General features: G+C 38.0%; 1 protein-coding gene across 4 annotated transcripts in view; it reads right to left on the bottom strand.

Annotated features, from left to right (window-relative positions):
- Window positions 1–235: 235 nt before the first annotated feature.
- TNFAIP2 (TNF alpha induced protein 2) overlaps window positions 236–13,557 on the bottom strand; it is a 32,295-nt gene continuing 18,973 nt past the window's right edge. Inside the window, exons 8-13 of one of the 4 annotated variants that reach the window (XM_087726755.1) lie at window positions 13,171–13,297; window positions 12,426–12,548; window positions 8,996–9,151; window positions 6,666–6,787; window positions 4,452–4,581; window positions 236–738 (exon numbers count right to left, since the gene is read on the bottom strand). In XM_087726755.1, coding sequence (XP_087582881.1) covers window positions 574–738; window positions 4,452–4,581; window positions 6,666–6,787; window positions 8,996–9,151; window positions 12,426–12,548; window positions 13,171–13,297 — 823 coding nt within the window. In that variant the 3' untranslated portion in view covers window positions 236–573. Of the gene's footprint in view, window positions 739–3,815; window positions 4,027–4,451; window positions 4,582–6,665; window positions 6,788–8,995; window positions 9,152–12,425; window positions 12,549–13,170; window positions 13,298–13,557 lie in introns of those variants that run through there. The other 3 variants (XM_087726762.1, XM_087726765.1, XM_014058085.2) reach the window with 3 other exon arrangements.

The following is a 13,557-nucleotide window of genomic DNA, read 5'->3' as shown; positions in this document are numbered from 1 at the left end:
GGCCACATTGTTTATGGACTGTAAATGTAGTATAATTAGACCATGTGTAGTTGACAGACTGTATTTTATTATATATTTTAGTTATTTATTATTTTATACTAGAGTTTTTTATTGTGTGTTTACTGAGCGTTTTAATTCTTCTGGTCTCTGGTCAAAGACTGTAATAAATTGATTGTTTCTAAAGTGAATATATGTGTTTTTAGAATCCATCAAGCAATGAACCCGAATCAAATAATTAACATGAAAATATTTTTTTTATTAATAAGATAAACCACTTAGATTTTTCAGATTACAACAAACACAAATCAGTACAATTATTTCTTCCTTTAATAATTGCATCTAACCTTTCTTGATATTCATCCATTTTCAACAGTTCAACAAGCAAATACAAAATTGTGCATGGATTATAAACATATTCACACATTGATTTTATTTTTGTCTCCTGTTTGGAGAAAACCTTGATGGTAATTCATAGTATTGCCCTGAGAAGGGCCAAATTAAGCCAAATGAGATCAATAGAGCATGCTAAAACCTGTGTGGATTGTAATAAAAAATCCATGATAAGACCTTAATTTAGGATAATGTTTTGAGAAAAATACTGACTTGAAATTTTGATTTGTTTGTGATGGTAAACAGAGGAACGTGTTTTACTTGGTAAAAAGGAAAGCACAAAAACTTCAAATGTGTTGTGTGATCTGCTATGTCCTTGGAAAGAAAGTGCAATCTACAGTCTATTTCCTATAGTATAAAAATATAAAATATAATATAAAATATAATAAGTATTTGGAAAATCTAAGCCCTATTCCTTTTGTGAGCCCATACTTCTATTCTCTCTCTATCGGTTTCCGTTTTTGTTCTCCTACCATCCCAATTCTTGAATACAAACTATCTATGATGAAACAGCTGATAAAATCTACAATAGCTACATGGACGTTCTTAGAATGAAACTTTGATTTGGGGTTTTACAAATTAGATTCATAGATAGAAATGACTGGTTCATACTATTATGGTAAAACAACAAGGATCTGTTGTTAATGCCTTATTCTACTATAACAGAGAGTCCAATGTCAGTGTTTCTTTTTCTTTCCCTATCCTTCCTCACTTTTGTTTCCCCTTTCCCCTCACTGTCCTCTTATTTATTTTTGTATTTTATAATACTTCATAATTTAATAAAAATGCATTCCCATAGATGTTCTTTGTTATGGAGCACCAGCATCCATCCCCTTGCTTTTAAACCTGCTCTTTTGACTTCAGTTGTATGTGCATATATCCTGGAGATGGGACGAACACGAGCTGATAGTAATTACATTTTAATGCATATTTGAAAAAAAATACTTTCATGGAAATATATCTTAGTTAGAAAAACAATATCATAGTTAAAAATGAAGCACACTATACACAGAAACTTGTTTGTATTTACAACTATTGTGTACAAATATTAATATGTACATACATGTAGCCCTTGACTTAAACTAAAGTTACAACAGCACTGAAAAAAGTGACTTATGACCATTTTTCACACTTATGACCTCATGGCCACATGATTTACATTTGGATGCCTGCCAGATTCACTTAATAACTGTGTTATTCATTTAACAACAGCAGTGACTCACTTAACAAATGTGGCAAGAAATGGTGTAAAATGGGACAAAGTGAACTTTAACAAATTTCTTACTTAGCAGCCTAAATTTTGGGCTCAATTGTGGTCATAAATTGACGACTATTAGTAACGTCTGTTAGGAATATAATTCTAACGGGTTGGCAATATATAAATCATGTAACAATGCTATACCTGTTTCTTTAAAGCATACTGTATAATGTGATTATAATCCGCCATAAGAGGGAGCCAGGAGGACTATTAGCTCTCTCTGTGTTTGTTAAGATGCTAGGCTGAACTGATCTGAGTGCCGTGAGCTATTGTAAGTTTTGCAACTGTTAGCAAACTTTGAATGCTGAACTGGTTATATAATTACTGAACTGGTTATATAATTATAATTACAAAAAAGTTTGCTAACAGTTGCAAAACTTACAATAGCTCACAATCCCTTCACTGAAAGACATTGATAACTGACTGTCTTATCCGTGTATGACTTGGACTGTTTGATGGACTCTGATACCTCTATTTCCACGAAAGTAGAAGCCTATTTAAACTGCAGTGCCTCTGTATGCTGATTTTTGTGTTCTCCAATACAACTCTCACAACGCTTTGTTGAACATACTCGCTCTCCCAACGGGGAGCTTACTTAATGTCTTTCTGCCATTTGAGGCACAGTGTTCATTCATCACAACAACCTTGTGAGGTAAGTGAAGCAGGGAGAGAATGAGTAGCACCAAATCACCTACTGCGTTTTATATAGCCGAGTAAGAATCTGAATGCAGCCTCCAGTCCAGGGGTGTCAAACTCAATTTCATTGAGGGCTGCATAAGGGCTGTGTTTGCCCTCAGGGGTGTGTGTGTGTGTGGACGTGGCCGGCTTGACGTTTCTCGTGTCAGGGGCACCCGTGGTGGTTGGTTCAAGCACGGTGCCAGTGAAAACGGAGACCGGGAGCATGTTTTTGCCGTAGAGGGACCACAGACTGGTCTTTTGCTGCTTCCAGAGTGGCCCTGCAGGCCAGATCTAAGCGGCCTGTAGGCCTTGAATTTGACATCCCTGTTCTAGTCAGTTTTGCACCACACCAGCTCTAATCTCAGGAGCTCTAAACAAAATGCTGAGTTAAAACTGGCTTTTGATAATGATAGGCCAGTGTTTCTCAACCTAGGCAACTTGAAGATGTCCAGACTTCAACTCCCAGAATTCCCCAGCCAGCATTCGCTGGCTGGGGAATTCTGGGAGTTGAAGTCCGGACATCTTCAAGTTGCCAAGGTTGAGAAACCCTGTGATAGGCTAATAGGCAAAGCTCGATTTACATTTGATTTTCATATGGTCATTTGTTTAATGTGAGAGCTTTAGCTGGATTTTGTTTCTTAACTAAGGCTGTTTCTACAGTGCTCTTCTCATTCTGTAACCTCTGTAATTTCACAAAGGTCTTTGTTTTCTTAACTCCACCTGTCCCAGAGAAATCACATGCAAAGCATGTGTTCTTTCAGCCAAATGCTTTAAAAAATAGCAGAAAAATGAAACAACCTCTGAATGTCCTATACCTCACCTATATGAGGTAGCTTGCAGAAGATATAGCCTCTGTTTTTTTATAGGGGAAAATGACCCAGCATGAAGGTACCAGATGCTTCCTGCAAGATGATTTATATGCAGGTAGTCCTCAACTTACAACCATTTGTTTAGTGACTATTTGAAGCCACAATGGCACTGAAAACGACTGTCGCTGCATCTCCATGGTCACATGATCAAAAGTGAGGCACTTGGCAACCAGCATGTATTTATAATGGTTGCATCAGTTTCAACCTTTCTAGACAATTTCCCACAAGCAAAGTCAATGGGGGAAACCCAAATTAACAACTGGATACAATACAATAGCAGAGTTGAAAGGGACCTTGGAGGTCTTCTAGTCCAACCCCCTGCCTAGGCAGGAAACTCTATATACTGTTTCAGACAACATCTTCTTAAAGACTTCCACTGTTGGGGCATTCACAACTTCTGGAGGCAAGCTCTTCCACTGATTAATTGTTCTGTCAGGAGATTTCTCCTCAGGTCTAAGTTGCTTCTCTCCTTGATCAGTTTCCACCCATTGCTTCTTGTTCTAGCCTCAGGTGCCTTGGAGAATAGTTTGATTCCCTCCGGACATCTTTAAGTTGCCAAGGTTGGGAAACACTGATCTAAACTTCACTATTTTTCCAGGGTTGAATGTTGAGTTATAGAATTATGCCAGTAGTAGGACTTTATTAAACACAATACAACTTTTTTCCATAAATGGAAACTATCCCAGTTATTTAAATGGTACACTGACACCTGAAAACAGTGATAATTATGTCAGTGTGGCATCTCCACGGATCTTTAGTACGCTCACAATGCTTTTAATCTTGGCATTGGATAAGGACTTAATGTTCAAGATGGCACAGAGATGTTTCTTTCTGTATCGGAAAGAGGAAAAAAACAGGATGAGAAATGACAGAGTAAAGTAGCAAGAAAAATGGTGAGATGAGAAACAGGAATTTTAGCTTTGTATGCAGTTATAAGGAGCCAGACTGGTGTAGCAGTTAAGTGATCAGGTTAGAAACCGGGAGACAGTGAATTTTAGTTCCAACATAGGCGCAAAGCTATCTTAGATGATCTTGGGTCAGTCTGTTTCTGCCAGCTCTAGGAAGGAGGCAATGCAAATTACTTCTGAAAAACTGGTCATAAGTCAAGGGCTATCTGTATACCATCCAACGGCAGCAAATTTTGATACATATTGCATAGGATAGAATAATCCAGCTTTTCTTTCTGCTTCTATCCTGCCTAGAAGTTACAAAAGGTACAGTAGGCGTAGTTCAAATCAGAGCAGTGGAAATGGCACCTTAATGCCTGGAAACAGCAATGATGATGGCTGCGTGACACCTCCATGAATGTCTAGCACACTCACAATGTTGCTAATGTTGCTAGTGGATAAGTGCTTAATGTGCAAGATGGCAATGAGATGTTTCCGTCTGTATTGGAAAGACAAAAAAAAAGAAGCATGAAGAATGACAGAGCAACGTGGCGAGAAAAATGGCAAGATGAGATGAGAAGCAGTCATTTCAGCTTCGTGTACAGTTTTAAGGAGCCAGACTGGTGTGGTGTAGTGGTTAAGGTAGCAGATTAGAAACCGGGAGACTGTAAATTCTAGTCCCACCTTAGGCACAAAACTATCTAGGTTGGGTCAGCTTTTTTCTGGTTGCTGTAGGAAGGAGGTAATGGCAAATTACTTCTGAAAAACCCCACCAAGAAAACTCAGAGAAGTAGACATAGCAATAGCAACAGATACCGCTTTACAGTGCTTTACAGTTCTCTCTAAGCGGCTTACAGAGTCAGCCTATTGCCCCCAATAATTTGGGTCCTCATTTTACCCACTTTGGAAGGATGGAAGGCTGAGTCAACCTTGAGCCTGGTGAGATTTGAACTGCCAAATTGCAGGCAGCTGGCAGGCAGAAGCAGCAGCCTGCAGTACTGCACTCTAACCATTGCCCCACCGAGGCTCATAACTGAATGGAAGAAAAAATAACCCCATTTATAAAAGACAACAACAGATACTCAGAGCAAACAGAAACATGTTTCAACGTGCCCCTTTCAGCCACAAAGATAGCACTGGAAAGAATGAAAAAGGAAGAAACTCAGCAACAAATACCCTGTTTCCCTGAAAATAAGACCTCCCTGAATAATAAGCCCAATCAGGCTTTTGAGCACATGCACTAAAATAAGCCCCCTCCTGAAAATATTGCAACACAGCAGCAGCCATGAGGTGACTACACTAGCCACCTCCTGCACCTCAAAAATAATAAAATCTCCCTGAAAATATGGCAGGCACTTATTGTGTGTGGGGGGAGGGGAGGCAAAAGAAAATAAGACCCTGTCTTATTTTCAGGGAAACATGGTATTTCCCGTGGAGTGTCACTTGTTTTTTCAAGGTAGAAGCTGCATTTTTCATTCTATTGTTATTCATTATACATGGGAACTAACAGAAATCAGGTTCTTAATTGAGAAGTATTGATGCCTTCATTGAGAATATGAGTCATCATTATGGTTGTTGCAAGTCCTAACGGTTGTAAACAAGTCAGTGACAGATCTGATTGTACATTTGTTATTTGTGGTGGGGGTTAAGTAAATGTGACAATCATAAGGGTGAAAGCTGTTGTTCTTAAGCAAACCCACTGTTTCGCTGTGGTAAGGTTTTGTCAAAAGCCAGAAGTGCTGGTTTTCAACAAAACTGCTGTAAAATATGATCATCCGATTGTTAGAGGCTGCAAATGGCCATAAATGTGAACATGACTATGGGCGGCGGGGGGGGGGGGGGGAAGATGACAATTGGAACCTCAAATCCAGATTGCAAGTCCTCTTTTTTAGGTAGGTTGTAACTTCTAGCAGTTGCTAAGCAACCGATCGTACCTCAATAGCTACCTGTATACCATCCAACTACAGCAAATTTTGATGTATATTTCATAGGATAATTGAAGGAGAATTTTAACCTTTTCTTTCTGCTGCTTTCCTTCCTAGGAGCCACCAAAGATACAATAAGCGTGGCTCCCATCAGTGCAGTGGAAACGTTCATTTTTCATTTAAATTTAAAGAGATTTAGATGCAGTATGAAACTAGTTCTCAAAATCTTTTGAGATTTCAAGAAACTATGCTGCCTGGCTTTTGGAAATTGCGTTTAGAGGGAATTCTAAGGAATCCCAAAGGGGCTCCCCCCCCCCAAAAAGGCAACTGAACTTTTTTTCCCTTTGAAAACATTTCACTTTTCATCCGAGAAGCTTCTTCAGTTCTGGATGAGAAGCAAAATGGTTTTTTATACAAAACCCCAAGAAAGTCCAGTTACCTTTTGGAAAAAAGCACTATGACTTAGGTGGTTGTGAATCTCCATAGAGAACTCTGAGGGATGCAAAATTGGGATTCTGTGGTTTCAAATGAAATGGTGGGAAATGCACACATTGGCCATGCTAGTGTAGATGGTGGTGTTAGTGGCACAAAATCAGAGGAATCAATTGTTGCTGGGTTAGTCGGTAAAAGCAAATTCATAAAGACTTTTCCCCCTTACTTGATATCAGGATAATTACTGGCAAGTGCACTGACTTCAAGTTTAATAGCATCTGGATCTTGAAGTCTGATGATTTCAGCCAAACTTGGGATAGCAGACTTCAGCCATGTGGCATTAGACCCCTAACAAAATAAAATAGAGAGTTTAAATATTTCACTCTGCAAATTCCTACCAATTATAAATTCTCTCACTCATATACTTCGAAATAATGCTCAAACTAGGAAATGGGCAACCTAAAGCCTGCATGCCCCCACCTCCCCACCCACCTCTGAAGACCATCTTAGCAGCCTCACTGAAAAATAAAATACACTTTTTATATATATAAGAGATAATTTATATATATATAATTTATATATAAAGAGATAATTTATTTTTATAAGAGATAATTTTGTAATCATGCTTTTTTATTTGCTGCAAAGGAAGTTGGAAGCGTCTTCTTTCTATTTCTTTTTATCTTTTCTTTCCCTACCTTTGTCTTCGTTCTTTTCTGTCTTAAAATTCTGTATTAGTTTGTGTTAATTGTTATATTCTTTTTAATACTTTCAATAAAATTTGCATTAAAAAATAGTACACTTTTTCTTCTAGAAATACAGGTAGTCCTTGACTTATGATCACAATTGAGTCCCCAAATTCCAGTACTAAGCAAGACAGCAGTTAAATGAGTCACATCCAATTTTATGACATTTTGTCATAGTCATTAAGCAAATCACTGCAATTGTGAATCATATAGTTGTTAAGTGAATCTACTTGCCCCATTCACTTTGCTTGCCAAAGCCAGCTGTGAAGGTTACAAATCGTGATCACTTGACCCCAGGACACTGCATCTGTCATAAGTACATGACAGTTGCCAAGCGCCCAAATGTTGATCATGTGACCATGGGCATGCCGCAATGGTCATAAGTGTGAAAATCAGTCATAAGTCACTTTTTTCAGTGCTGCTGTAGCTTTAAAAGTCACTAAATGAATGGTGATAAGTCAAGGATTATCTGTAAAAACAAGAACATATATATGGAACACTGAATAGGTGAAGCACATATTTTGCTTCAATAAACAACCAAATTCCTGAAATTGGAGTAGGTGGCACTGAAAATTTCAGCAGCACCCTCTCCAATGATGTGACTTGACTATGATAGTATGATACTGTTGTTGTTGTTGTTGTTGTTATTATTAAAGAAATATTGCGACCTGGCATCAAAACTACACGATTATTGATGAAACATGTAACAGTGATACTCCACTGTCATTGGGGCACTTGGTACCATATCCAAGAATTTTACAAAATACATCAAGAAATTACAGCTTCCTGCAATAACACCAGTGGAACTGCAAAAAACTGTGCTACTGAACATTGTACATTTTAAGAAGATACATACTTGGTAGATACCTAGGGTGCTGGCAGCAACCCGTATCAACCATCACACCAGTCAATATTTGTGATACATTTTAAAACAGGGGTCACCAACCTTTCAGACTTCAGGGACCACTAAATTCATAATTTTTATAATTTTTTATGAATCATACGGACCACTAATATGAATTTAAAAAAAGATAAATAGTGTTTAGTGCAATATAAGAAATGCAAATATTTTTTCTGCGGACCACCAGTGGGCCATGGACCACCAGTTGGTGGCTGCTGTTTTAAAATGTTCAGTTGACTGAGTTTCATGTTTAATGAATAAAAGAGATAACACCACCACCAGCAGCAGCAACAACAAAAGGTTTACTTCCCTAATTTCTTACTCCTGTTCCAAAAATAATCATTGGATGCAAAGTGTTAGAATCTCCCCTAAGTTAGAGGGGTGGACAGCAGTACTTTGTACATAGTCCTCCTGATGCTTCTATGTATTTCCTTATTACTCTTTAGAACAGCCTCTAGAATAGTCACGAGTATTGGACTTGAAACATGCAATTAAAACAATCTAAAACATTGATCTACACTGACTGGTAGATTTCATATGGGAATCTTTTCATGTCCTGCTCAGAAGTAGAGAATGTCTGTATGCAAAGCACGTACTCTGAACTGAACTGGTGTATACTTCTTAATCTAGCAGGAACTTTTCAGAAGATTGTGGGATTTAGGTTGGAAAGAGAGGAAAGTAGGCTTACTGAAGATTGAAGTCTGCCTATCCCCCTTTACCGCCAAAATATGATTTCACAGCGTAAGTACCAGTTGGCTACCTGAGTTCCAGTTGGCTACCTTTTATCTGTCTCTCCAAATCATCTATTTGTTAAACAACAAAGCCTTTTCACTCTAAAGTGAACATTAATGGATGCCCCAAGGTCAACGAGGCATCCAGACTGGTATTACAGGACTGGAGATGCAGACTTACATTCTCTATGCAAAATTTGTACAAAATAGAGGCATCGTAGTAGATAAGTTCAGACAATTGATTTTGCTTTTCAGGAGATTTGATTTTGATTTTTTTCCATATAATCTTTTGAATGTATTTTTGGACTAGATAGAGGTGAATTCTTTCCATGATAACCTATAACAGAAGAAGCAGAGGTTAACTTTCGTAGATCAGTTACAGGGGTAAAAACAAATTCTACCGTTAGAGTTATAAAAATGCCATCAACAGGTGCATAACTGGTTTCTCCTAAGACCAAAATAGTTTCTATGGCCTGTGGAGAGGTGCTAAGAAAACATTTTTAATGTATTTCCTTAAAACAAAATCTCTTGGGGCCATATATTACAGGAAATCCTCAACTTACCCCCATTCATTTAGTGACCATTCAAAGTTACAATGGCACTGGAAAAATGATTCAACAATTGATACTCACACAGTATGACTGTTGCAGCATCCCCATGGTCACGTGATCAAAATTTGACCACTTGGCTACCAGCATGTATTAACAATTTACAATGATTGCAGAACCTGGGGTCATGTTATCTCCATTTGTGATCTCCCCAACTGGTGTCCAACAAGCAAAGTCAATAGAGGAATAAATCAAATTCAATGTTGGATACTTCAGCAAAGAGCCATAGGTGGGCTATTCTTCAGTAAACAATTCCCAGCAATTCCACCCAGAGTGACTAATAGTGCATGGTCCTGGGAGTCACAGTTCAGTAATATCTGGAAGGGCCTATATGGCCCACTCCTAGTCTACACTACCTAGCAAGAGCCACAGTTTCAGAAGGTTTTCTAGCATTACCTGGAGAAGGTGAAGACTGAAACTTTGGACTACATAATATGAAGTCCACCACCAAGTTACAATCATTGTAGAGTACTAATAATTCATACAAAGTTTCAAATCTCCTGTTTGTAGTTTCTTACCCGGTATATACACTGCAGTTATCTGATATAGTAATGAAAATCTCATGTATTTGGATTTATGTCTGTTATTTTTGGATCATTTGATTTGAAAGTATTGAGAGGATTATAATTATGATTGTGAATGATGAGAAATAAACAGTAAAACTGCTTATGCTGCTCACCAACCAGATCAAAATCCCATTAACCATCAATTTGAGGAGCTAATAAAGGAAAGGGGTGTCTGTTAAACTGGAATGTCTACTAAATCTGATTGGGATTTAATCATGTATTTTGTATGTAATTTATTCAAATCTATTTTACGTATTTTATGCATGCATAAAATGGAAATGAGATTTTATTGAGGTGTACTTTACACCTGCATAAACTTATAGGCAGGATTTATTCTGATATTCTGATCGCTGCAGAACACTATGCTGCAGATTTACTGTCTACAATTAGGAGGTGAAACAAAACAGATATTTGCTTGGGAATTTGTACTGGATTTTAGAAACAAACGGTAGAAGCTAAATCATCAGCCACTGCCTCATCAGGAGCCTTCCAAGACCATAAATTATTGAGGCACTTAAACCTCAAGCAGAGATTCTATAAGGAGGCCTTGACTGTTGTGGATTGGAGCAGGGAAGTTTTTCTTTAGTACATGGCATCATTTTCACCGCAATAAAGACACGAATCTTGTCATTTCCATGAACTTCCTGCTGAGTAAGTCAATTCATAAAGGAGGGATTAAATGGATGGAAAGACAAGGTTTAGAATTGAGCATGGTGTCCATCCTGACAAAAACAAGCCAAAATCTTTTAGAAGAAAGAAAACGAGGCTCCTTTGTTGGAGTAACAGAATGAGACCCCAAGTGACATTGGCAGCTTTGAGCTGTTCCAGGACAGCTCGAACAAGGAATGCTGCCGTGTTCTCTTAAAAAATAGATGGAATACAATTTAAAACAGGAAAAAGAACAATTGTCCTACCATTTTGTCACTCTTAGGGATTCCAAAGATGCACTAACTATAATTGTGAAATGGAGAGGGGGGAAGGGACTTTTGATGCCAGAAAAATTCTGGATGTTTCTCTACTTCCAGAAGACAACTTCTCCCCTTCAACTAGCAACTCTCCTCTCATGTTTTCAATTAGGATTTCAGCAAAAATGCACAGGGGACTGGATCTAGGAAAGAGTATTCAGAAAACTGAGAGTTCTTTTCCTGCTGCCTTCATCTGATTCCATCAGAGATAATATATTGAAATCCAGACCAGAAAAAAGATATGTTAAAGACGAGTTTCCATCTTTGGGTTGAAGTCACCTTGGTGGTGATGAAAGGAAAATGGTGGCTCTCAGCTTTAACGTAAGCTGTGATAAAAAGCCTTTAAGTTTTTCCCTTCCTGTAATTAGTTTTCAAGAGGGCATGGCGGCCTAGCTGTTAAGAATCTAGGCTTGTCAAACATACGTTTCTCAGTTTGAGACCCCAGCACCGTGTGACAGGCTCCTGTTCTTCCCCAGCTGCTGTCAATCTAGCTTAATAACATTCTGTGCACCTTGGGGTATAGTCATGCCAGCCACATGACCATGGAGGCATCTTTGGGCAACGCTGGCTCTCTCAGAGAGGAGAACTGCCCCCTAGAGTTGGATACAACTGGAAAGGGAAAACCTTAACCTTTAAAAAAAAACGTTTTAATGACAGCTGCTTTTGATCTTAATTTACAACATTTGCACCATTCTAACAAATGGAGACAGAAAACAGCTATTTCAGAAAGTAATTAACTATGCATACACGATGTGCATTGATTCCATTTTCACCTTTTGATACATTGGTTGTGAAGGCTTTTGTAAGAAGCTGAAGAAGCTTCTTGGATGAGAAGCGAAACGTCTTCAAAAGAAAAAAAAAACAAGGAAGTCCAGTTGCCTCCTGAAAAAGCACCTTTGGGACAACCATGACCTGGATAACTGAGAATCTCTACAGGCTTTTAGTTATACAATTTGGGATGAACCCCCCTTTGGTGTGGGAGCGGGAATGGATTTCTAGAGGAAAAATTGCAGACTACAGAAACCAGGAGCATTACTCAAGTGACCCTGAGGACACAGAAAAACCTCCAAGTGTTTCAACGACCCTCTAAAAGGATGCAAATGACCAGCTGTCTGCAAGGAATATAAATCCTTCCATTCTCCACTATCTTGTCAAGAGTTGAAGAAACATTTTGGATGAGAAGTGAAACATCTTCAAAAGAAAAAAACCAAAAAAATCGAGTTGCCTCCTGAAAAAGCACTTTGAGACAGGCTTTTGAAAGGTTTCAAAAAAACATGTTTAAAAAGGGAAACAGGTAATGATGGCAATACATGTATACATCATGAAAAGTTTTTTTTTTTAAAAAAAACACATTTAACTCTTATTTGTCCACCTCAAGGCTTAGGTTGCATGAATTGGCTCACTTCATTCTTAATATTAAATTTTGAAAAGCATAAAAATGTTTGCACTTGCAGTTCCTTGCATCAGCTCACCTGGCGATGAGGGTTTTTAAGCTTCTTGAACACAAGGATACGGGCATCCAGGGCTGTAATTATTTCATCCATAACGCCACCACAGGAATCCCATTTCTTGTTATTAAACTTTTTCAAAAGTGTCTGAAGAACAAATTTTAAAAATTGTTTTTTTTAAAAAAAGAATTTCCCAGAAACTTGATTAGATATTTTTCAAGCAGCAACTAATTCTGTTAGTTTAAACGTGACTTGAAAAAAATAAATAAACAAAGACACTTGTACTATCCTTTCTTCTTCATAGCTCAGGCTATCACAAGGTGGGCTCTTTTGCTCCCTTAATGTTCATTATAATTTATTATAAGCATTTTATGCAACTTTTCCCAGACATTATTAAGATGGTTATGGACACGGTTTTTCTGGGGGACACTATTTTTCCATTGAAGAGTAAAGAGCAAGGATAACTATTCATTGGGAATGGGTAGTTTTCTTGGAGGCTGACAAACCTGTGGCTATTCTTTTTAATCCATGCCCGTCCCCCACCCCTGTTGCCTTCCAGTGGAAGAGAAAACTATCATAAAACGTAGTCTGTTTTTCGCAGAATAGTAGGATGAAGGTGTTTTTCCATCCTTAGAACTCCAGAGAAAGTCATCTCTTCACCTTCATTGAATGGAGAAGGTTTAAGTTTCATCTTATGCTTTGCCTCGGGCAGCAAAGAATCTTGAATGAGCTAGGAAAGTAGCTTTGTAGTATATATCTGTAACAATACCTGTATTTCTGAAAACAAGGGTTCAAGAAGCCCATTAACCCCAGTCGTCTGAAGGTCATCAAGCATGGAAAAGATGTTCGTTTTAACATCGCTCTGAGTTGAATCTGTGCTTTTCTCCGTAAGGGCCCTGAAAATCCAATTAATAACGAATTAAAGGCCTGGTTTTTTAGATATTTTAAAACATCAGTTCTTTTTGCTTACAGCAGCTTACAAAATCCAGTGAATATAATGCTATGCAATTCTTAACCCAAAAAGTATACATAACAAATCAGAATAATGACAGCAGCAATAATAATCATAATGATAATGATAATACTAATGTAATCTTTTCAATTTAGATGCCGCCCAACTCCAGGCAACTCTGGATAAAAGTCTGCATAAATTACA

This window comes from Thamnophis sirtalis, unplaced genomic scaffold (genome assembly GCF_051295495.1).
Source record: "Thamnophis sirtalis isolate CommonGarterSnake01/CBP01778 unplaced genomic scaffold, rThaSir2_p1.2 scaffold_1, whole genome shotgun sequence".
Lineage (NCBI taxonomy): Eukaryota > Metazoa > Chordata > Lepidosauria > Squamata > Natricidae > Thamnophis > Thamnophis sirtalis.
This window is presented reverse-complemented; position numbering and strand designations above follow the sequence as displayed.